Source organism: Scyliorhinus torazame, chromosome 30, assembly GCF_047496885.1.
Source record: "Scyliorhinus torazame isolate Kashiwa2021f chromosome 30, sScyTor2.1, whole genome shotgun sequence".
NCBI lineage: Eukaryota > Metazoa > Chordata > Chondrichthyes > Carcharhiniformes > Scyliorhinidae > Scyliorhinus > Scyliorhinus torazame.
The window spans coordinates 33241540-33266613 of NC_092736.1; the positions used below are offsets into that span (position 1 = coordinate 33241540).

General features: G+C 49.2%; 1 protein-coding gene across 1 annotated transcript in view; it reads right to left on the reverse strand.

Annotated features, from left to right (window-relative positions):
* The window catches only part of LOC140404489 (nuclear receptor ROR-alpha A), a 1004264-nt gene that overhangs the window by 516361 nt on the left and 462829 nt on the right, over nucleotides 1-25074 (reverse strand). The window contains exon 2 of the mRNA XM_072493100.1: nucleotides 2316-2345. Within this exon, the coding sequence (XP_072349201.1) occupies nucleotides 2316-2345 (30 nt within the window). The remainder of the gene's footprint in view (nucleotides 1-2315; nucleotides 2346-25074) is intronic.

Below are 25074 nucleotides of genomic sequence, written 5' to 3' on the forward strand. Positions count from 1 at the left end.
ATGCTGACTATCCCTAATCATATTATTCCTATCTAGATGATTATAAATCTTGTCTCTTATAATCACCTCCAAGACTTTACCCACAACAGACGTGAGGCTCACCAGTCTATAGTTGCCGGGGTTGTCTCTACTCCCCTTCTTGAACAAAGGAATCACATTTGCTATCCTCCAGTCCTCTGGCACTATTCCTGTAGCCAATGATGACATAAAAATCAAAGCCAAAGGCTTAGCAATCTCTTCCCTGGCTTCCCAGAGAATCCTAGGATAAATCCCATCAGGCCCCGGGGACTTATCTATTTTCAGCCTGTCCAGAATTGCCAACACCTCTTCCCTACGTACCTCAATGCCATCTATTCTAATAGCCTGGGTCTCAGCATTCTCCTCCACAACATTCTCTTTTTCCTGAGTGAATACTGACGAAAAATATTCATTTAGTATCTCGCCTATCTCTTCAGACTCCACACACAACTTCCCATCCCTGTCCTTGACTGGCCCTACTCGTACCCTAGTCATTCTTTTATTCCTGACATATCTATCGAAAGCTTTTGGGTTTTCCTTGATCCTACCTGCCAAATACTTCTCATGTCCCCTCCTTGCTCGTCTTAGCTCTCTCTTTAGATCCTTCCTCGCTACCTTGTAACTATCAAGCGCCCCAACTGAAACTTCACACCTCATCTTCACATAGGCCTCCTTCTTCCTCTTAACAAGAGATTCCACTTCTTTGGTAAACCACGGTTCCCTCGCTCTACGCCTTCCTCCCTGTCTGACCGGTACGTATGTATCAAGAACACGCAGTAGCTGTTCCTTGAACAAGCTCCACATATCCAGTGTGCCCAACACTTGCAGCCTACTTCTCCAACCTACCCCTCCCAAGTCATGTCTAATGGCATCATAATTGCCCTTCCCCCAGCTATAACTCTTGCCCTGCGGGGTATACTTATCCCTTTCCATCATTAACGTAAACGTCACTGAATTGTGGTCACTGTCCCCAAAGTGCTCACCTACCTCCAAATCTAACACCTGGCCTGGTTCATTACCCAAAACCAAATCCAATGTGGCCTCTCCTCTTGTTGGCCTGTCAACATATTGTGTCAGGAAACCCTCCTGCACACATTGTACAAAAAACGACCCATCTAATGTACTCGAACTATATCTTTTCCAGTCAATATTTGGAAAGTTAAAGTCTCCCATAATAACTAGCCTGTTACTTTCGCTCTTATCCAGAATCATCTTCGCCATCCTTTCCTCTACATCCCTAGAACTATTTGGAGGCCTATCGAAAACTCCAATTTGTCCCAATAACTGAGAGACACGGTACATCCTTGTCCAGTGCTGACTCGGCCCAGTAGGAACCACAGTGACATTGCTTTAACCTCCTTGCCTGATTGCGATCGAACACCCTTCACACATAATACACAGGCCAATGAATTCCACATGCACACATGTACCGACCAAATCTCTACCACCATTCAGTAAGCAAGAACGGAAAACTACCAAACTTATCAAAACACACTCAGTGCATTTCAGCTGGGCCATTTTACCACCAAATGCACCAGAAGATTCCAATTCACGGTCCTTTGCCATGTGAATGTGCAGAGCCCATGACCACTGACATTTGCCAATCAGAAATGCAATGTATCGTATTCACAATCCCAATTAGCTATGTATGGCTAATGTATTGGTCCAGTGCCCAGTATGTGGGCCCCTTCCATCACCAATGCCCAGTACGTGGGCCCCTCCCATCACCAGTGCCCAGTATGTGGGCCCCTCCCATCACCAATGCCCAGTATGTGAGCCCCTCCCATCACCAGTGCCCAGTACGTGGGCCCCTCCCATCACCAATGCCCAGTACATGGGCCCCTCCCATCACCAATGCCCAGTACGTGGGCCCCTCCCATCACCAATGCCCAGTATGTGGGCCCCTCCCATCACCAATGCCCAGTATGTGGGCCCCTCCCATCACCAGTGCCCAGTATGTGGGCCCCTCCCATCACCAGTGCCCAGTACGTGGGCCCCTCCCATCACCAGTGCCCAGTACGTGGGCCCCTCCCATCACCAGTGCCCAGTACGTGGGCCCCTCCCATCACCAGTTCCCAGTATGTGGGCCCCTCCCATCACCAATAGCCTGCTCATATATCTCCATCTGCTCCACAATCCTCAACACACGGCACAGCGAAGAAATCTACGACCAGACATATCGTCGCATCGCCAAGATGTCCAGTGCTCCTCTTGCCTCCCTTATTCCGCCCGCCCACCCTGCTGCACAGGGAGAAGCTGACACCAGAATGACTGCAAAACAATTAACATCTACTTACACGTGTGGGTTTTCTTTGTAACGGAAATACCTGCAAGAGAAAGAAAGCAGCGTGTGAATATGTTGTTCACACGAAGAGCATGTTGCCTGTTTGCATTTCTGTTGAAACACTGAGGGAGTGGTCCACTGCTGTTTTCGATGAGGGTTAAATAAAGGCCTCATCTGCTCTTTCACATATAAAATCCTTGGGCTATTATTTTTCACCGGAATAGTTGTTCACCCCAGTGGCCTGCTCCTTATTAATTATTCAACCACCATCTTGAAGACAGATCATTTGTACCACCTTCCCACCTTGCTCTGCAAATTATCTGCCCCATTTCCTACATTACAGCAGCGACATGGGGTGGCACAGTGATTAGCACGGCTGCCTCACAGCGCCAGGGACCCGGGTTCAATTCCAGTCTCGGACACCGTGCACAAGATGGCGCCGGAGCGCAGCGGCTCACTGCGAGCTCGCCCTAACCGATCCTCTTGCCCTATTATGTATTTTCTTTTATTTCCTTTTCTTCTCATGTACGTAATGATCTGTTGAGCTGCTCACAGAAAAATACTTTTCACTGTAACTCGGTACACGTGACAATAAACAAATCCAATCCAAACCAATCACTGTATATGTGGAGTTTGCATTTCGCATTTCTCCCCGTGTCGGCGTGGGTTTCCTCCGGGTGCTCCGGTTTCCTCCCACAAGTCCAACGATATGCAAGTTAGGTGGATTAGCCACACTAAATTGCCCCTTAGTATCCAACGGTTGGATGGGATTACGAGGATAGGGCGGGGATTGGGCTGGGGTAGGGTTCTCTTTCGGAGGGGCGTTGCAGACTCGATGGGCCGAATGGCCTCCTTCTGCATTGTAGGGATTCTATGATTCCATGACTACATTTTATAAGTACTTCACTGGCTGGAAAGCACACCTTCCGTTTTTGTTAACTCTGAAGAGTCGTTGCAATCGCTGCGTGTGGGCGATGGGAGCTGGGAGATTTGATGATTCAGTTTTGCGAGAGGCGACCGCCCCCTGATTCTCCGGGTCTTGGCCGGTTAGGTCAGGAGGGTGATTGAGCAATGCACAACAGCTAAGATCAACAACAGTTTGTATTCCTATGGCGCCCTTCACATGGGACAGCGTATGAAGGAGCTTCAAGTGCTTGGGTTGTCATCCAGGGCCACAGCAGCATCGTCCTGGAACATGGGGCAGCACGGTAGCACAGGTGGCTGCTTCACAGCGTCAGGGTCCCAGGTTCGATTCCCCGCTGGGTCACTGACTGCGCGGAGTCTGCACATTCTCCCCGTGTGTGCGTGGGTTTCCTCCGGGTGCTCCGGTTTCCTCCCACAGTCCAAAGATGTGAAGGTTAGGTGGATTGGCCATGATAAATTGCCCTTAGTGACCAAAAAGGTTAGGTGGGGTTATTGGGTTATGGGGATAGGGTGGAAGTGAGGGCTTAAGTGGGTCGGTGCAGACTCGATGGGCCGAATGGCCTCCTGCACTGTATGTTCTATTTTCCTATCTTATCAATAGTGGGAACTTTGAAAAGAAACCCACGCTTTGGTTTTGAGCACCCAACCAATATTTACAGAGACGACTTACAGTGGGTACAATCTTGTGCTTTCTGCCATGGTGAGTTTGGTAGCGGGGGAGTGTTTAATCAGCTGGGAGGATGATGGGTGGGGAACCCACCATTTTCCCAACTTAACCCCAATTACGTCCATGTGTGGCTTCCCGCCCCGCCGCTAATTGAGGCCTCGAAGTGGGCAGTTAATGTGGCCCAGTGGTTAGCATTGCTGCCTCACCGTGCCGGGGACCTGGGTTCGATTCCGGCCTCGGGTATGTTTGCAGCTTCATAATCATAGAATCATATCATAGAGTGCCTGGAGTGCAGAAGGAGGCCATTCGGCCTATTGAGTCTGCACCGACCCTCTGAAAGAGCACCCGACCTAGGCCCACTCCTCCGGAACCCCACCTAACCTGCACATCTTTGGACTGTGGGAGGAAACCGGAGCACCCGGAGGAAACCCACGCACACACGGGGAGAACGTGCAGACTCCGCACAGACAGTGACCCCTGGCCGGAATTGAACCCAAATCTCTGGTGAGCGAGTCAGCAGTGCTGTTGAATAATGTAGGCTGACACTCCAGCACAGTAATGAGAGATCACTGCACTGTCAGAGGTACCGCCTTTACATAGAACATACAGTGCCGAAGGAGGCCATTCGGTCCATTGAGTCTGGACCGACCAACCCAAGCCCTCACTTCCACCTGATCCCCGTGTCCCAATAACCCCTCCTAACCTTTTTGGTCACTAAGGGCAATTTATCATGGCCAATCCACCTAACCTGCACCTCTTTGGACTGTGGGAGGAAACCGGAGCACCCGGAGGAAACCCACGCACACACGGGGAGGATGTGCAGACTCCGCACAGACAGTGACCCGAGCCGGGAATCGAACCTGGGACCCTGGCGCTGTGAAGCCACTGTGCTAACCACTATGCGGCCCCCACTAGAATGATACCAGGAATGGGGATCTTTAGATACCCGAACAATTGGAGAAATTGGGCTTGTTGGTACAGAGAAGATCAAGAGGCGATCTTATTGAGGTGTTCAAAATTCTGATCAGTTTTGACAGGGTAAAGAAGGATATTCTGTTTCCACTAGTATGTCAGTGACTAGGGGTGTCACAATTTTAAGATAGTTATCAAGAGAGATAAAGAGAAATGTCTTCACCACAAGAGTTGTTGGGGTTTGTAATGTGCTGCCTTGGAGAGTGGTGGAGGTGGATTCTAAAAGGTTTCAAAAGAGGGCGGGATATATGTTTGAAAGTGATTAATTTAGAGGGTTATGGGGATAGGGCTGGGGAATGGGACTAGCTAGGTAGCTCTTTGGGAGCCGATTCAGAGACGATCGGCCGAATGTCCTCCTTCTGTGCTGCAGATAACAAGATAACAAGACTAGCCATATAAATACTGTGGCTACAAGTGTAGGCAAGAGGCTGGGAATCCTGCGGTGAGTAACTCACCTCCTGACTCCCCCCAAAGCCGTCCACCAATCTACAAGGCACAAATCAGGAGTGTAATGGAATACTCTCCACTTGCCTGGATGAGCGCAGCTCCAACAACACTCAAGAAGCTCGACACCATCCAGGACAAAGCAGCCCCGTTTAACTGACACCCCACCCACCCTTATATCATTCACTCCCTCCACCACCATCACATTGTCGGAGCACTGTGTACCAATCACAATGATACCCTCTTCGATAGCAAACCCGTCAGTCCCAACATGTGCAAGGGTTGTGTTCAAGAATCAGAGTTTACCCAAAAAAAGGGTGTTGAGTTCGTAAGTTTGAATTAGTTTATTTAGGAGCAACAGATTGAGAGAGCGATTCAGCAGACTCAAGTGAAAGCCCGTTGAAAGGCATATTTGGCTGCACTGTGGAGAAATATCCGCTATACAATGCCACTTTGGCCTTTCTTGGCCTTGAGGAGCTGACTGTTAAATAAATTCTTTACATTCACCCAGGTCGCACTTGGAGGGATTTCCTGCTGAAAGGCTTCCCGCTGATTGGGGCGCCATTTTGTCTGGCAGCCCCGATTATCCCCACCCCAATCCCGGAGAGTCCCCCGCGAACCTCCCTCATCCCTCCTCTAGCTGGCAAAGGCACCTCGGGCCCGACCCCTGGCAGAACCTGCCTGGCTCCTGGGCACCCTGGCAGTGACAGATTCCCAGGTGGCACTGCCAGGGTGCTAGGCAGAGTGCCAAGGTGCTGCCCTGCCCTGTTCCCCCACCACCAGGGGGTTCTCCAATGGCCTGGGAGACCCCTGTCCAGCTGCAAGATGGCATTATGACCGGTTCACGTTTGTGTGAACCAGTGCTAAACAGCGTCCTGGCGAGATCTCCCAGGCGCGGCCGTTGAGTATCGGGCGCTGGGTGAATCCGGGTATATTATATGAGCAATAATGCAGCAATGCTGATTTAAATATTCAGATCTGGATCTCTCCCAGCGAGGGTTCACGCACAGCGCGGTGCCCAATTTGGGACTCGTGCGGGATTAACCCGTTGTGTCCGAATTCGCGCCAGGCACACCAGGGTCGCTGAATCGCACCCTAAATATAAAACATAAACTACAGAGACCGAATCAAGCGGACAACCCATTAATGGTGAGAGTGTTTACCGGTCCCAGAGGATAAATGAATGAGTGATACAGAGTGAAAGTTGGTCTCTGTAGGTAGCTGGTGTCTGGTTGTGGGGAAAACCTTTTCTCTGATCTGAAGTGGTCGGAAGCTCTTTTCTGGTCTTCTGTCTGGCTATGACTAAGACAGCTGCTGCTCCCTCCCACGAGCCTCTCGGACTGGGGGCCTCTTTTCCTCCCCGCCGGCCCCTGTAGCCCTACGCCATGTTGCATCGGGGCCGGCGCGGAAAGGGAAGCCACCGCGCATGCGCGGGTTCGCGCCGGTCGCAGCGCGCATGCGTAGCCCCGCGGCGCCCATTTGAGGCCGGTACCGGCAGCTGGAGCGCCGTGGGTCGCACCAGTGCCGTGCTGGCCTCCTGTAGAGCTCAGAAACGCTGCCCCTGGGCGCCTGTTGACACCGTCGTAAAACGCAACGGCATTTACGACGGCGTCAACACTTAGCCTCAGGGTCAGAGAATCCCGTCGCCACACTCCGGCGCCTGTTCGGGCACACTGAGGGAGAATTCAGAATGTCCAATTCACCCAACAAGCACGTCTTTCAGGACTTGTGGGAGGAAACCGGAGCACCCGGAGGAAACCCACGCAGACACGGGGAGAACGTGCAGACTCCACACAGACAGTCACCCAGCGGGGAATCAAACCTGGGACCCTGGTGCTGTGAAGCAACAGTGCTAACCCCTGTGCTACCGTGTGGGCAGCTCCTCTGCACCTTCTCAAGCGTAATTGGGAATGGGCAATAAACAGTGGCCCAGCTGGCAATGCCCACTTACCATGAAAGTAAAACAAAGCTAAACTCAAATCCCAAGCTCAGGAAGCTGCCCTAACCTCCCCATTGCTCATTTCAGATGTTCATTTTAAAACCCACTTTGTGCACCACTCTGTTGGTCGCACATCCCCTTATTTGTCTCGGTATTATATTTTGTTTGATAAAGCTCTTGAGAAGCGGCTTGCCTTGTTTATTATGTGAAAACCGCTACAGTGATGCAAGTTGTTAAAAGGCAGCCAACTGCAACGCTCCTCCCGGTCATCGCTTTATTCCTCAGGCAGCGTGAGCCAGAATCAAAGGGCAAGGGGACAGGTTTGGCAGCAGAGGAAACGCCTTCACCCTGCACCCACCACTCCAGAGGCACAGGCACAGGAGCAGTTTCGAAAGAATCCTCGGTGAGCAACACTGGGGGGGATTGAGGTATTCTCACTGACGCGCTCGCAGACATTTCACAACCACAGTATTTCCACTGTCTCTTGTGGTCAATGTATGGCAGGAATTTGCCAATCGACATGCAAATAAGCTGTCTCTGGAAAAACCCCGAGACTCAACATGTAGTAGCTTCTTCTGACAGCTCAAACTGCTATGGACTCGGTGAAACATTATATTATCAATTTTCAGCATAAAAGCCAGAATAAGCCAAGTCTGCCAAACAATCAACTTCTGTGCTGTAAATACCGTGGTACCTCCTCAGGGCAAAATATAGACTTGTAAAGTCAAGTACCAACTGAAAGTAGTTTATTCTGGTTTGACTATATATACATCTACAAATGACCACAAGAGGGTCTATTACACTTGCACTTCTCCCTCCTTCATGGAAGTTACATAATGTTCAAATTCTATACTGCGTCTATACAACACTTGTTTTTCAGTGACTTACAAAACCAACTTTCATTTTCCTATGAGAATTCGTCTTGACCCAATCTTTCAGAACTTGGGACTAACCTGTCCACGCCTGGGCCAGCCGCAGAGAAGATGCTTTCTCCGACAAAGACTGATTTTTCCCTTGACCTTCAATTGAATTTTCCACTTCATGAGATAATGGGTAGGATTCACCGAGTCGGAGAATCGCCGGGGGTCGGCGTCAATCCCGCCCCCACCGTCCTCCGAATTCTCCGGCCCCCCAAAAATCACGGAGAATGGCGGGGACCGGCACGACACAATGGGCTCCAGGGCCGCCCGAATTCTCCGGGCTGCGATGGGCCGAAGTCCCGCCCATTTAACGAGGGTCCCGCCGGTGTAAATCAAGGTTGGTCCCTACCGGCGGGACCCAGCTCCATGGGCGGCCTCCAGGGTCCTTGGGGGGGGGATGCGGGGCGATCTGGCCCCGGGGGTGCCCCCACGGTGGCCTTGGCCACGCGATCGGGGCTCACCGATCCACGGGCGGGCCTGTGCCGTGGGGCACTCTATTCCTCCACACCGGTCGCTGTGGCCCTCCGCGATTGCCGATGCGGCGACGAACCCTCCCACACATGCGCCAACTCGCGCCGGCCGGCGGAAGCCCTTCGCCGCCGGTTGGCGTGGTGCCAATACCTTCCCCGCCGGTCGGTGGGGCGCAAACCATTCCGGGGTGGGCCCAGCCTCTGAAGGTTCACGCCACTCCTCGGCGCCGGGACCCCCCCCCCTGCCCCACCGTCCCACCGGGTAGGGGAGAATCCCGCCCAATGTCTGTCCAAATCTCACTCAGAACAGTTTGTATTAAGGCGATAAGCCCTAAGACATAGGAGCAGAATTAGGCCACTCGGCCCATCGAGTCTGCTCCGCCATTCAATCATGGCTGATATTTTTCTCATCCCCATTCTCCTGCCTTCTCCCCATAACCCCTGATCCCCTTATTAATTAAGAACCTATCTATCTCGGTCTTAAAGACAATGATGTGGAGATGCCGGCGTTGGACTGGGGTGAGCACAGTAAGAAGTTTTACAACGCCAGGTTAAAGTCCAACAGGTTTGTTTCGATGTCGTGTTCAAAATTCTGATCAGTTTTGACAGGGTAAAGAAGGATATTGAAAGTGATTAATTTAGAGGGTTATGGGGATAGGGCTGGTCACTGGCTTTAGGAGCACTGCTCCTTCCTCAGATGAATGAAGGGATATGTTCCAGAAACATATATATATAGACAGATTCAAAAGGTGCCGGACAATGCCTAAAGACAATGATTTGGCCTCCACAGCCTTCTGCGGCAGAGAGTTCCACAGATTCACCACCTTCTGGCTGAAGAAATTCTTCCTTCGTACAATTAGCAAACTACTCGTATCCTAACCATCCAAATCATCAAACCCATCAGATTATTCACAATTCATGAACTCCTGAAGGTAAAACACGATCCGTGTGTATAAACCTAACCTTCCCATTATCCAACATCTTGACCAAATATGTCTGAGGACCACATATTTTTAAAACTCTGCCTGGTAACCACTAATGATAATGATCTTTCAGCTTAACCTTCTGATTCAACATCAACCTTCAGTCCCTTACTCTGGCCCCTATTGCGATTCTATTTCTGTCTGGATTTTCCCTCATCTACTTCTACTAGCTGTGTTAAACGTGGCTTTGACAATAAAAGCCTCATTTTAGGCTGCCTTCTCGGAGACAATTTGGCTGGTACTCTGCCGTCAATAGTGTGAGATGTGTTACGGTGAATAAACCAAACGTTCACCAGTTTGTGATTCAATCGGGTTGAACAGAGTGGAAAGTCAGTGATAGGTCGGAGCTAAGGGGAGATTGACAAAACGAGTCAGAATACAGGAGGGAGATAGAGAACCTAATTTGGTTCCAACTCCATCTACAAGTTTGCTGACGACACAACCATAGTGGGCCGGATCTCGAATAACGATGAGTCCGAATACAGGAGGGAGATAGAGAACCTAGTGGAGTGGTGTAGCGACAACAATCTCTCCCTCAATGTCAGCAAAACTAAAGAGCTGGTCATTGACTTCAGAAAGCAAAGTACTGAACACACCCCTGCCTGCATCAACGGGGCCGAGGTGGAGGGGGTTAGAACATAGAACATACAACATACAGTGCAGAAGGAGGCCATTCGGCCCATCGAGTCTGCACCGACTCACTTAAGCCCTCGCTTCCACCCTATCCCCCTAACCCAATAACCCCTCCTAACATTTTTGGTCTCTAACGGCAATTTATCATGGCCAATCCACCAAACCTGCATGTCTTTGGACTGTGGGAGGAAACCGGAGCACCCGGAGCAAACCCACGCAGTCACGGGGAGAACGTGCAGACTCCGCACAGACAGTGACCCAGCGGGGAATCGAACCTGGGACCCTGGCGCTGTGAAGTCACAGTGCTAGCCACTTGTGCTACCATGCTGCCCTAAAGCAGCTTCAAATTCCTAGGTGTGCACATCACCAAAAATCTGTCCTGGTCCACCCACCTGGTCCACTCACTAGTCGACTGCTACGACCAAGAAAGCACAACAGCGCCTATACTTCCTCAGGAAACTAAGGAAATTCGGCATGTCCACATTGACTCTTACCAACTTTTACAGATGCACCATAGAAAGCATCCTATCTGTCTGCATCACAGCCTGGTATGGCAACTGCTCGGTCCAAGACCATAAGAAAATACAGAGAGTCATGAACACCGCCCAGTCCATCACACAAACTCGTCTCCCATCCATTGACTCCATCTACACCTCCCGCTGCCTGGGGAAAGCGGGCAGCATAATCAAAGACCCCTCCCACCCGGCTTACTCACTCTTCCAACTTCTTCCATCGGGCAGGAGATACAGACCCTCTTATGGACTGATCTGATCTCTTCACACATCTTCTCGACTGAGTAGTACTACATTCCGTATGCTTCACCCAATGCCTGTGTCTATGTATTTTACAATGTGTATTTTATGTTTGTCCGATAAAAGACCTTTGAAGGGATGGAGGATGGGTGTGGGCGGTGTGCGGGTGGGCATGTCCACATGTTTTGGGCCTGTCTGAAGCTTGGGGGGTTCGCCGACGTTATGCCGGAGGTCCTGAGGGTGAAGGTGGTCCCGAGTCCAGAAATGGTGATCTTCGGAGTCCAGGGGGTGAGCGAGGCTGATATCTTGGTCTTTGCCTCCCTGGTAGCCCTGGTAGAATGGGAGCGACACGGGGCCCCCGAAGTGAGGGTGATGGTCCGAGCGGAATTTCTCAGGCTAGAAAAAAATAAAGTTCGCCTTAAGAGGGTCTGTGGAGGGGTTTGCCCGGAGGTGTCAGCCGTTTATCAACTTCTTTCAGAAAAGTTAAGATGTCAGCAGTGGGAGGGTGGTGGTGGTGGGGGGGGGGGGGGGCAGAGAGAGGTAGTGGGTTTAAAATGGGGAGGCAACGGAGCTGGGGTGTAGGGGGGCACAGGTCGGTGGACCGTTAGCCCTCCACAATAGTCCTCAATGCCGGGGCCCCGCAAGGCTGCGTACTTAGCCCCCTATTATACTCCCTGTACACACACAACAATTTGGTTCCAACTCTATCTACAAATTTGCTGACGATACGACCATAGTGGGCTGGATCTCAAATAACGACGAGTCCGAATACAGGAGGGAGATAGAGAGCCTAGTGGAGTGGTGTAGCGACAACAATCTCTCCCTCAATGCCAGCAAAACTAAAGAGCTGGTCACTGACTTCAGGAAGCAAAGTACTGAACACACCCCTGTCAGCATCAACGGGGCCGAGGTGGAGATGGTTAGCAGTTTCAAATTCCTAGGGGTGCACATCTCCAAAAATCTGTCCTGGTCCACCCACGTCGACGCTACCACCAAGAAAGCACAACAGCGCCTATACTTCCTCAGGAAACTAAGGAAATTCGGCATGTCCACATTAACCCTTTCCAACTTTTACAGGTGCACCATAGCAAGCATCCTATCGGGCTGCATCACAGCCTGGTATGGCAACTGCTCGGCCCAGGACCGCAAGAAACTTCAGAGAGTCGTGAACACCGCCCAGTCCATCACACGAACCTGCCTCCCGTCCATTGACTCCATCTACACCTCCCGCTGCCTGGGGAAAGCGGGCAGCATAATCAAAGACCCCTCCCACCCGGCTCACTCATTCTTCCAACTTCTTCCATCGGGCAGGAGATACAGAAGTCTGTGAACACGCACGAACAGACTCAAAAACAGCTTCTTCCCCGATGTTACCAGACTCTGAAACGACCCTCTTATGGACTGACCTGATTAACACTACACCCCTGTATGCTTCACCCGATGCTGGTGTCTATGTTGTTACATTGTGTACCTTGTGTTACCCTATTATGTATTTTCTTTTCTTTTCTTTTCATGTACCTAATGATCTGTTGAGCTGCTCGCAGAAAAATACTTTTCACTGTACCTCGGTACACGTGACAATAAACAAATCCAATCCAATCCAATTTTGTTGAGTTTGTTGTTTGCAGTCCTGTTGGCTTGCTTTGTTTTGTGATTATGTTTGTTGTGTAAATATATAAATGCCTCAATAAAATATTTTTCAAACATCTTTTCCCAACATATTTTCTTTTCCTGTACGGAATGATGTGTCTGGACTGTACGCAGAACAATACTCCTCACTACACCTCGGTACACGTGACAATAAGTCAAATCCAATCCAATTATGCAATACCTCGACTATTGGGCTCCGAGTGCAATATTGAACAAAGGCGAATATTTGAACTTAAGTTCAGACAAAGACAATATTGAACGGCCATTGTTAAATACTATTGTATCGTGATGGTCTGGGTCTTAGAAGTATCGACCATGCAGTTCTGTGACTGCAGTTGACTGCATGGGGCTACAGTTTAAAACACGCTGATCACAGCAAATATGTGTGCATCAGATGCTTCTGAAACACCAGGAAACATCTGAACTATCATAGCTGATAGTCATAGCCCAAGTACTGGACATGAACCAACCTCCTGACTAGACATCTACAAGGGGCTTCACACCTTCATCAGAATCCTTTGTTTCTAACGGATTTTCACACCAATTAAACTGTCAACTCAAACAAGAAGACATCAGTTATTCAGACGCGGCAGATTTAACTTCACCTGGATCTAATCTGTGCCTGTGCGATTATGTGACCGAGATGAGTGATTGAGACCCTGTATTTCAAACATCCGGGGCTAGTGCGTGATAATAAATAATTCTCTTTATTTATAAAACGGGCCAAAAGGCCTGCTGCTGGAATCTATTTTAAATGAAGAGAACCCACTCTGAGGGGAAGGAAATAAGCAGATCTTACTGTCATGCAAATTAAGATAAAATATCGAGTTACGTTCAGAAATATTCAACTTTGAATAAGGCTTGCGTTATTTTTAAAACGGACACCCAAGCCAAAGCTGGCTGAGAATGTAACGACAGTCACTGGCTGATTACTGGTGGGTGATACTCTGAGAGACAATGTTTTCAGAACGCTTTCAGCAGATTACTATGTAAAGTGAAAGTGCATGGGGTTACGGGTAGTGTGTTGCGATGGGTAGAAAGTTGGTTAGCAGACAGGAAGCAAAAGGTCGGAGTAAATAGGCATTTTCTGATTGGCAGGCAGCGACTAGCGGGGTGCTAGAGCCCCAGCTGTTCACATTGTGCATCAATGATTTGGACAAGGGAACTGAATTCTCCACTCCCGCGCCGAAGTGCCCACGCCGTCGTGAAACGGCCCCGATCCCGGCCGATTCAGGCCCCGACAATGGGCTAGGATCGGGGCCGCGTCATCTACACGTGCCAGGCCATTCAGCCCATCGAGTCTGCACCGGCTCTTGGAAAGAGCACCCTACCCAAGGTCAACACCTCTACCCTATCCCCATAACCCAGTAATCCCACTAAGGGCAATTTTGGACACTAAGGGCAATTTATCATGGCCAAGCCACCTAACCCACACATCTTTGGACTGTGGGATGAAACCGGAGCACCCGGAGGAAACCTACGCACATACGGGGAGGACGTGCAGACTCCGCACAGACAGTGACCCAAGCCGGAATCGAACCTGGGACCCTGGAGCTGTGAAGCAATTGTGCTGCCCACAATGCTACCGTGCTGCCGATCTGGGGCGAAGGTGGGATCAGGGTATTGAACTCAATGATCGGAATGAATGGCGGAGCAGGCTCGAAGGGCCGAATGGCCTCCTCATGCTTCTATTTTCTAAGTTTCTAAAGCTACTTCTGAAGCATACAGAAACTAATTGCCATCTCAGGTGGAGACAATGGAAGAGAATGGGAGATGAGCATCTCCCTTTAGTTGTTAATAAACTCACTTTTTGACACAACTTTGCCTGGGTAAGCTGGCCCCTTTTGAAACTTAAATATTGGGATTGGGAAAAGGCATCTGTGAAGGAAGGGATCATTTCTGGATTAATCTGTTGCGACTAACGCAACGGTTTGAATAAATAAAGGGAGCCAGTTCATCCCTCCTCACCTGGGGCATAGCAATTTGAGGGTTCATGTCCAGGTTAACAAATCTGAGGAACCTCACCTGGGGTCTAGTTGGAACATTGCACGCAAACATCCTGATTACGGATGGGAAGGGCCCATTATGCCTGTAACGCTGCCATTTCTTTCTTTACTAATATTATTTTCCAATGGGATTAATATTTACTTTCACTAGTTTCTTTCCTTTTATGTACATATCGAAGCTCTTTTGTCTGTTTTTATATTTCTTGTTAGTTTACTCCCATTTTTAATTTCTCCCTCTTTTACTTCTTTTTTTGACATTCTTTGCTGGTTTCTAAACTTTTCCCAATCTTCTGGCCTATCACTAATCTTCGGAGTATTGTAGATTTTCCTTTCAATATAGTACCATCCTTAACTTCCTTAGTTAGCCATAGATTGTTCATCCTTCTCACGGAGTCATTCGTTCTCTCCAGAATATTTTTTTATTGAGAGTTATAGTTCCTTAAATGTCTGCCAATGCATCGTTATTTCTGTTGGAGGGTGTTCCTTACCCATTCCGTAGGTCTCAATGAAGTCTCCATAGTCTAACGTAGGTTTAGTAACTACAGGAAATATCTACATCTTTACAGTAAAGGGTTCAATCTCGGGGCTGTGTCCGTGCTTGCGTGCACACACCACTCTGTCCAACACTAGGTGCTGGTCATGTGTTCTCTTACATCACAGTGTTGGTAGTACTGTACTCCGTCTTACGTTAACCCCATATGTTTCAGACCTTTATACAATCATTCTAGACTTAGTTTATTCCAATCCACTCCTTGTTGCCCCCCCGCCAGCTTCATAGAACAGTCCAGCACAGTACAGGCCCTTCAGCCCACAATGTTGTGCCGACCATTTACCCTCACCTAAGATCAACCTAACCTACACCCCTTCAATTCACTGCTGTCCATGTGCCTGTCTAAGAGGCGCTTAAATGTCCCTAATGACTCTGACTCCACCACCTCTGCTGGCAATGCATTCCACACACCCACCACTCTCTGTGTAAAGAACCTGCCTCTGACATCTCCCCTATACCTTCCTCCAATCACCTTAAAATTATGTCCCCTCGTGACAGCCATTTGCACCCTGGGGAAAAGTCTCTGGCTGTCCACTCTATCCATGCCTCTCATCACCTTGTACACCTCTATCAAGTCACCTCTCTGCCTTCTTCACTCCAGTGAGAAAAGCCCTAGCTCCCTCAACCTTTCTTCATAAGACCTGCCCTCCAGTCCAGGCAGCATCCTGGTAAATCTCCTCTGTACCCTCTCCAAAGCATCCACATCCTTCCTATAATGAGGCGACCAGAACTGGACACAATATCCCAAGTGTGGTCTAACCAGGGTTTTATAAAGCTGCAGCAAAACCTCACGGCTCTTAAACTCAATCTCCCTGTTAATGAAAGCCAACACACCATACACCTTCTTAACAACCCTATCAACCTGGGTGGTAACTTTGAGGGATCTATGTACGTGGACCCCAAGATCCCTCTGTTCCTCCACACTTCCAAGAATCCTGCCTTTAACCCTGTATTCAGCATTCAAATTCGACCTTCCAAAATGAATCACTTCACCTTTATCAAGGTTAAACTCCGTCTGCCACTTCTTAGCCCAGCTCTGCATCCTGTCAATGTCCTGTTGTAACCTGCAACAACCCTCGACACTATCTACAACTCCACCAACCTTCGTGTCATCGACAAACTTACTGACCCACCCTTCCACTTCCTCATCCAAGTCATTTATAAAAACCACAAAGAGCAGAGGTCCCAGAACAGATCCTTGCGAGACACCACTGGTCACCGACCTCCAGGCGGAATACTTTCCATCCACTACCACTCGCTGTCTTCTTTCGGCCAGCCAATTCTGTATCCAGACAGCCAAATTTCCCTGTATCCCATGCCCCCTAACTTTCTGAATGAGCCTACCATGGGGAACCTTATCAAATGCCTTACTGAAATCCATATACACCACATCCACTGCCCGACCTTCATCAATGTGTCTCGTCACATCCTCAAAGAATTCAATGAGGCTTGTGAGGCATGACCTGCCCCTCACAAAGCCATGCTGACTATCTTTAATCAAACTATGTTTTTTTAAATAATCATACATCCTGTCTCTCAGAATCCTTTCCAATATTTTGCTCACCACAGACATAAGACTGACTGGTCTGTAATTCCCAGGGATTTCCCTATTCCCTTTCTTGAACAGGGGAACAACATTCGCCTCCCTCCAATCATCCGGTACTACTCCAGTGGAGAGTGAGGACGCAAAGATCATCGCCAACGGCGCAGCAATCTCCACCCTCGCTTCCCATAGTAACCTTGGGTACATCCCGTCAGGCCCTTTTTTTTATCTAGAGGGGGTGGCAGGGAAGGTAGTGCAATGTTCCTCCTGCAGAATGTTTGAGGTGAGGGACGCCATCAGTGTCCCTCTGATTTCACCTGTGGGAAGTGCATCCATCTCCAGCTCCTCAGAAACCGCATTAGGGAACTGGAGCTGGAGCTGGATGAACTTCAGATCATTCGGGAGGCAGAGGTGGTCATAGATAGAAGCTTTAGGGATGTAGTTACTCTAAAGAATCAAGATAGATGGGTGATGGTGAGAGGGATGGGAGGAAGCAGTCAGTACAGGGATCCCCTGTGGCATTCCCCCTAGTAACAAGTATACCGCTTTGGATACTGTTGGGGGGGGATGACTTACCAGGGGTAAGCCATGGGGTGCAGGTCTCTGGCACAGAGCCTGTCCCTGTTGCTCAGAAGGGAAGGGGGGAGAGGAGTAGAGCATTAGTCATTGGAGATTCCATAGTTAGGGGGATAGATAGGAGATTCTGTGGGAACGAGAGAGACTCGCAGTTGGTGTGTTGCCTCCCAGGTGCCAGGGTGCGTGATGTCTCGGATCGTGTTTTCGGGATCCTTAAGGGGGAGGGGAGCAGCCCCAAGTCGTGGTCCACATAGGTACCAACGACATAGGTAGGAAAAGGGATAGGGATGTAAGGCAGGAATTCAGGGAGCTAGGGTGGAAACTTACATCTAGGACAAACATAGTTATTATCTCTGGGTTGTTACCCGTGCCACGTGATAGCGAGATGAGGAATAGGGAAAGAGAGGAGTTGAACGTGTGGCTACAGGGATGGTGCAGGAGGGAGGGTTTCAGATTTCTGGATAATTGGGGCTCATTATGGGGTCGGTGGGACCTCTGCAAACGGGATGGTCTACACCTGGGCCAGAGGGGTACCAATATCCTGGGGGGGAAATTTGCTAATGCTCTTCGGGAGGGTTTAAACTAGTTCAGCAGGGGATTGGGAACCTGAATTGTAGCTCCAGTATACAGGAGGTTGAGAGTAGTGATGTCATGAGTAAGGTTTTAAAGTTGCAGGAGCGTGCAGGCAGGAAGGTGGTTTAAAGTGTGTCTTCAAAAGTGTGTGTAATAATACCATATTTTATTATTAACACCAAGAAGGTAAGTAAGTGATTTTTACTCATTTTTACTTTTGTACCTTTTTCAAATTGTGTGTGTGTCGGGGGGAAACTGAAGTGACATCACAGAAAAGCTGTGGCCTGAGTGGCTGGTTGGGATTCTACACTAAATTAAAAAAAATTGAGCATTGGTAACTAATTAAACATAATTACTTAATTATAATTTAGAGGGACATCTAAACCAGAGATCGGAGAGTACTATATTTAGCTTTCGCATTTCTATTAGAAATCAAGTGCTAGGAAACAGATAGTTAACAGTAAATTTGAAATTTAAAAAAAATATATTCAAAATTGATTTTTTTTTTTTTAAATTTAAATTTTAATTAATTGACGCAATGTCAGTTAGAGGGGTGCTGTGCTCTGACTGTGAGATGGGGCAGGTCCGGGAGGCTTGCAGCGTCCCGGATGGCTTCATCTGCAGAAAGTGCACCCAACTGGAGCTCCTCACAGACCGCATGGTTCGGTTGGAGCAGCAATTGGATGCACTTAGGAGCATGCAGGTGGCGGAAAGCGTCATAGATCGCAGTTATGTAAATGTGGTCACACCCAAGGTGCAGGCAGAGAAATGGGTGACCACAAGAAAGGGCAGGCAGTCAGTGCAGGAATCCCCTGTGGTTGTCCCCCTCTCGAACAGATATACCCCTTTGGATACTGTCTGGGGGGATAGCCTATCAGGGGAAAAGAGCAGCAGCCAGAGCAGTGGCACCACGGCTGGCTCTGATGTTCAGAAGGGAGGGTCAAAGCGCAGAAGAGTAATAGTAATAGGGGACTCTATAGTCAGGGGCACAGATAGGCGCTTCTGTGGACGTGAAAGAGACTCCAGGATGGTATGTTGCCTCCCTGGTGCCAGGGTCCAGGATGTCTCCGAACGGGTAGAGGGCATCCTGAAGGGGGAGGGCAAACAGGCAGAGGTTGTTGTACATATTGGTACTAACGACATAGGCAGGAAGGGGCATGAGGTCCTGCAGCAGGAGTTCAGGGAGCTAGGCAGAAAGTTAAAAGACAGGACCTCGAAGGTTGTAATCTCGGGATTACTCCCTGTGCCACGTGCCAGTGAGACTAGAAATAGGAAGATAGAGCAGCTAAACACGTGGCTAAACAGCTGGTGTAGGAGGGAGGGTTTCCATTATCTGGACCACTGGGAGCTCTTCCGGGGCAGGTGTGACCTGTATAAGAAGGACGGGTTGCATCTAAACCGGAGAGGCATAAATATCCTGGCCGCGAGGTTTGCTAGTGTCACACGGGAGGGTTTAAACTAGTATGGCAGGGGGGTGGGCACGGGAGCAATAGGTCAGAAGGTGAGAGCATTGAGGGAGAACTAGGGAATAGGGACAGTGTGGCTCTGAGGCAGAGCAGACAGGGAGAAGTTGCTGAACACAGCGGGTCTGGTGGCCTGAAGTGCATATGTTTTAATGCAAGAAGTATTACGGGTAACCATGATGTGGAGATGCCGGCGTTGGACTGGGGTGAGCACAGTACGAAGTCTTACAACACCAGGTTAAAGTCCAACAGGTTTGTTTCGATGTCACTAGCTTTCGGAGCGCTGCTCCTTCCTCAGGTGGAGGAAGGAGCAGCGCTCCGAAAGCTAGTGACATTGAAACAAACCTGTTGGACTTCAACCTGGTGTTGTAAGACTTCGTACTGTGCTCAAGAAACTAACTAACTGCTGTTTGTCATTTTTATAAATGACCTGGAGGAGAGCGTAGAAGGGTGGGTGAGTAAATTTGCAGATGACACTAAAGTCGGTGGAGTTGTGGACAGTGCGGAAGGATGTTACAAGTTACAGAGGGACATAGATAAGCTGCAGCGCTGGGCTGAGAGGTGGCAAATGGAGTTTAATGCAGAAAAGTGTGAGGTGATTCATTTTGGAAGGAATAATAGGAAGACAGAGTACTGGGCTAATGGTAAGATTCTTGGCAGTGCAGATGAGCAGAGAGATCTCGGTGTCCATGTACATAGATCCCTGAAAGTTTCCACTCAGGTTGAGAGGGTTGTTAAGAAGGCGTACGGTGTGTTAGCTTTTATTGGTAGAGGGATTGAGTTTCGGAACCATGAGGTCATGTTGCAGATGTACAAATCTCTGGTGTGGCCGCATTTAGGGTATTGCGTGCAATTCTGGTCACCACATTATAGGAAGGATGTGGAAGCATTGGAAAGGGTGCAGAGGAGATTTACCAGAATGTTGCCTGGTATGGAGGGAAGATCTTATGAGGAAAGGCTGAGGGACTTGAGGCTGTTTTTGTTAGAGAGAAGAAGGTTAAGAGGTGACTTAATTGAGGCATAAAAGATGATCAGAGGATTGGATAGGGTGGACAGTGAGAGCCTTTTTCCTCGGATGGTGATGTCTAGCACGAGGGGACATAGCTTTAAATTGAGTGGAGATAGATATAAGACAGATGTCAGAGGTAGGTTCTTTACTCAGAGAGTAGTAAGGGTGTGGAATGCCCTGCCTGCAACAGTAGTGGACTCGCCAACACTAAGGGTATTCAAATGGTCATTGGATAGACATATGGACGATAAGGGAATAGTGTAAATGGGCTTTAGAATGGTTTCACAGGTCGGCGCAACATCGAGGGCTGAAGGGCCTGTACTGCGCTGTAATGTTCTATGTTTTATGTTCTACTTATCTATCCTGATGCTTTTCAAAATTTCCAGCACATCCTCATTCTTAATATCAACCTTTTCGAGTCTATTAACCTGGTTCACACTGTTCTCATGGGCAACAAGGTCCCTCTCTCGAGTGAATACTGAAGCAAAGTATTCATTTAGGGCCTCCCCCATCTCCTCAGACTCTAGGCACAAGTTCCCTCCACTATCCCTGATCGGCCCTACTCTCACTCTGATCATCCTCTTATTTCTCACATAAGTGTAGAATGCCTTGGGGTTTTCCCTAATCCTTCCCGCCAGGGCTTTTTCATGCCCCCTTCTAGCTCTCCTCAGTCCATTTTGAGTTCCTTCCTGGCTACCATGTAACCCTCTAGAGCCGAGCCAGATCCTTGCTTCCTCAACCTTACGTAAGCTTCCTTCTTCCTCTTGACTGGAAGCTCCACTTGTCTTGCCATCCAAGGCTCCTTCACCTTGCCATTCCTTCCTCGTCTCAGTGGGACAAAACTGTCCAGCACTCGCAGCAAGTGCTCCTTAAACAATCCCCACATTACTGTTGTGCAATTCCCCAAGAATAATTGTTCCCACTTTATGCTCCTCAGCTCCTGTCTAATAGCAGTATAATCTCCCCTCCCCCAATTAAATACCTTCCCATACTGTCTGTTCCTATCCCTCTCCATGACTATGGTAAAGGTCAAGGAGTTGTGGTCACTGTCACCGAAATGCTCTCCCACCGAGACATCTGACACCTGGCCTGGTTCGTTGCTGAGCATCAAGTCCAATATGGCCTCCCCCCTAGTCGGCCTATCTTTCCTCCCTCTGTAAATCTGAAGACGCCCAAAGAGCTGCTGCACATGCGCTAAGTCGTGGCCTGTCCCATTGCAAATCCGCATTGGCTCCTGGCAATGCTTCAATTTAAAAGTTCTCAACTTTGCTTTCAGACTTTTCCATGGACTCCCTACACCTGGGCTGGATTCTCCAATTTTCAGGCTTTGTCCCCCCCGCCGGCGAGGGATCGGTGGCATTTTACGACAGAGAAAATGGCGTAAAACGGCCACCGACCCTCCGTTTGGCCGGGGGCTACAATGCCGGCAGCATAGAGCACCCGGCTCTAGCTGCCAATACAGCTCGGAGAATTGCCGGGTCCCTAGCCGCGCATGCGCAGGCGCTGACCTGCAGCGGCCGTGCCATGCTACACGGCTCGGCCACTCGCGGACTTGGCCCGCAAAATATCCCCCCCCCCTTTGGCCAGCTCGCGTGCCCCGGACCACCCCTCACAGTGCGCCCAGACCTGAATAATGTCCCCCCCTGCCTGCGGATCGGCCCTCTCCTGACTGTGGACTGAGTCCGCAGCCGCCACGCCGATTTCCCGACGGATGAGACCAGACGCGACCGACGCCGTGGGGAACTCGGCCGGCCGGGGGCGGAACATCGGGGGGGGGGGGTGGGGGGGGCGCCTCAGGCAATGTCCTGAGGCCGTCGATACACCGATTTGGAGGGGAGCATTGCGAAAGTGGCGCCATTCCCGATTTGGTCGGGAACTATGATTCAGCCTCCGAGAATCCAGCCCCCCCATCTTTGGAATCACCTCTAGACCTCCAGGACATCTCTGTTCCACTAACGCTGGCCTCTTGTCTTAAGAGTCCCTCAATTGTCATTGCTCCATTATGGGAGCCCGGGCTGACAGCATCCCAGATCTGAAGCTCTGCGATTAACTCCCGTCGCCTCTCCGGATCTCTCACCTCATTTAACACTCTGAAAATCTTTCCCGTTTGAGCAAGCATTTGGTCATCTGTCCCAATATCTCCCGAGATATTTTTTTTTATTTGTTCATGGGACATGGTCCCGCAAGCTGAGCCAGCATTAACTGCCCATCCCTAACCGCCCTCAGCGGACACAGTGAAGAGTCAAACACGTGGCTGTGAATCTGGAATCACGTGTAGGCCAGACCGGGTAAGGACGGCGGATTTCCTTCCCTAAACGACATTAATGAATCAGATGGGTTTTTCCGACAATCAACAATGGTTTCATGGTCATCGTTAGACTTTCTAATTCCAGATTTTATATTGAATTCAAATTTCACCATCTGCAATGGGAGATTCGAACCCGGGTCCGCGGAGCATGACTCTGGGTCTTTGGTTTACTCGTCCAGTGACAAAACCACTACCCCACCGCCTCCCCGTTATATAAGACCATGAGACATAGGAGCAGGATTAGGCCACTCGACCCATCGAGTCTGCTCCACCATTCAATCATGGCTCAGGGTTAAATTGTGTTTGATAATGATCCTGTGAATCATGTTGGGATATAAATATGCGATATAAATGCAAGTATTTTTTCTTTTTGCCACAAGAATGAACCCAGCATTAGGGTGATCAGTCAGCCATATTAAACAAGCTGTCGAGTCGAGGGGTAGCATTTACTTTTTACTCACTTGAAAGAAAGATCATACAAATTAGGAGTAGGTGTGGGCCATTCAGCTCTTCAAGCCTGCTCTGCCAATAACGGCTGATCTGATTGTAACCTCAACTTCACGTTCTCACCCACCCCCAGGAACCTTCACCCGTTTATCAGGAGTCTATCTGGTTCTGCCTCAGAAATATTCAAAGATTCTGCTTCCCGCCTTTTGAGGAAGAGAGTTGTAGCCATCTGAGATGGCCACCTGCAAAGGACCATGGGAATTATGGCCAACCCAGGACTCAGACATAGAACACAGAACATGGAACTGTGCAGCACAGAACAGGCCCTTCGGCCCACGATGTTGTGCCGAACTAGTCTCAAACTAAGATCAAATCAACCTACTCCCAATCATTCTAGTGCACTCCATGTGCCTATCCAATAACCGCTTGAAAGTTCCTAAAGTGTCCGACTCCACTACCATAGCTGGGAGTGCGTTCCACGCCTCCACCACTCTCTGAGTAAAGAACCTACCTCGGACATCCCTCCTATATCTTCCACCATGAACCTTATAGTTATGTCCCCTTGTAACAGCTACATCCACCCGAGGAAAAAGTCATTGAACATCCACTCTATCTATCCCCCTCATCATCTTATAAACCTCTATTAAGTGACCTCTCATCCTCCTCCGCTCCAAAGAGAAAAGCCCTAGCTCCCTCAACCTTTCCTCATAAGACCTACCCTCCAATCCAGGCAGCATCCTGGTAAATCTCCTTTGCACCCTTTCCAATGCTTCCACATCCTTCCGATAATGAGGTGACCAGAACTGCACACAATACTCCAAATGTGGTCTAACCAAGGTTTTGTACAGTTGCAGCATAACCTCACTGCTCTTAAACTCAAGCCCCCTGTTAATAAACACTAACACACTATAGGCCTTCTTCACGGCTCTATCCACTTCAGTGGCAACCTTCAGAGATCTGTGGACATGAACCCCAAGATCTCTCTGTTCCTCCACATTCCTCAGAACCCTGCCGTTGACCCTGTAATCCGCATTCAAATTTGTCCTACCAAAATGAATCACCTCGCACTTATCTGGGTTAAATTCAAACTGCCACTTTTCAGCTCAGCTCTGCATCCTATCAATGTCTCTTTGCAGCCTACAACAGCCCTCCACATTATCCACGACTCCACCAATCTTGGTGTCATCAGCAAATTTACTGACCCACCCTTCAGCCCCCTTCTCCAAGTTATTGATAACAATCACAAATAGCAGAGGACCCAGCACAGATCCCTGTGGTACACCGCTGGTAACTGGGCTCCAGGATGAAAATTTACCATCTACCATCACCCTCTGTCTTCTATGTGATAGCCAGTTACTGATCCAATTGGCCAAATTTCCCTCTATGCCATGCCTCCTTACTTTCTGCATGAGCCGATCATGGGGCACCTTATGAAACACCTTACTAAAATCCATGTATACGACATCAACTGCTCTACCTTCATCTATGTATTTAGTTACCTCCTCAAAGAATACAATCAAACTTGTGAGGCAAGACTTACCCCTCACAAATCCGTGCTGACTATCCTGGATTAAGCTGTATCTTTCCAAATGATCATAAATCCTATCCCTCAGGACCCTTTCCAATAATTTACGTATGACCGAAGTGAGACTAACCGGCCTATAATTCCCAGGGTTATACCTATTCCCTTTCTTGAACAAGGGGACAACATTCGCCTCTCTCCAGTCTTCTGGCACTATTCCTGTAGACAGTGAGGACATAAAGATCAAAGTCAAAGGTTCTGCAATCTCATCCCTCGCTTCTCAAAGAATCCTAGGATATATCCCATCAGGCCCAGGGGACTTTTCTATCCTCAGGCTTCTCAAAATTTCGAACACATCTTCCTTCCGAATATCTACCTCCTCCAGCCTACCAGCCTGTATCGCGCTATCCTCCTCGACAAC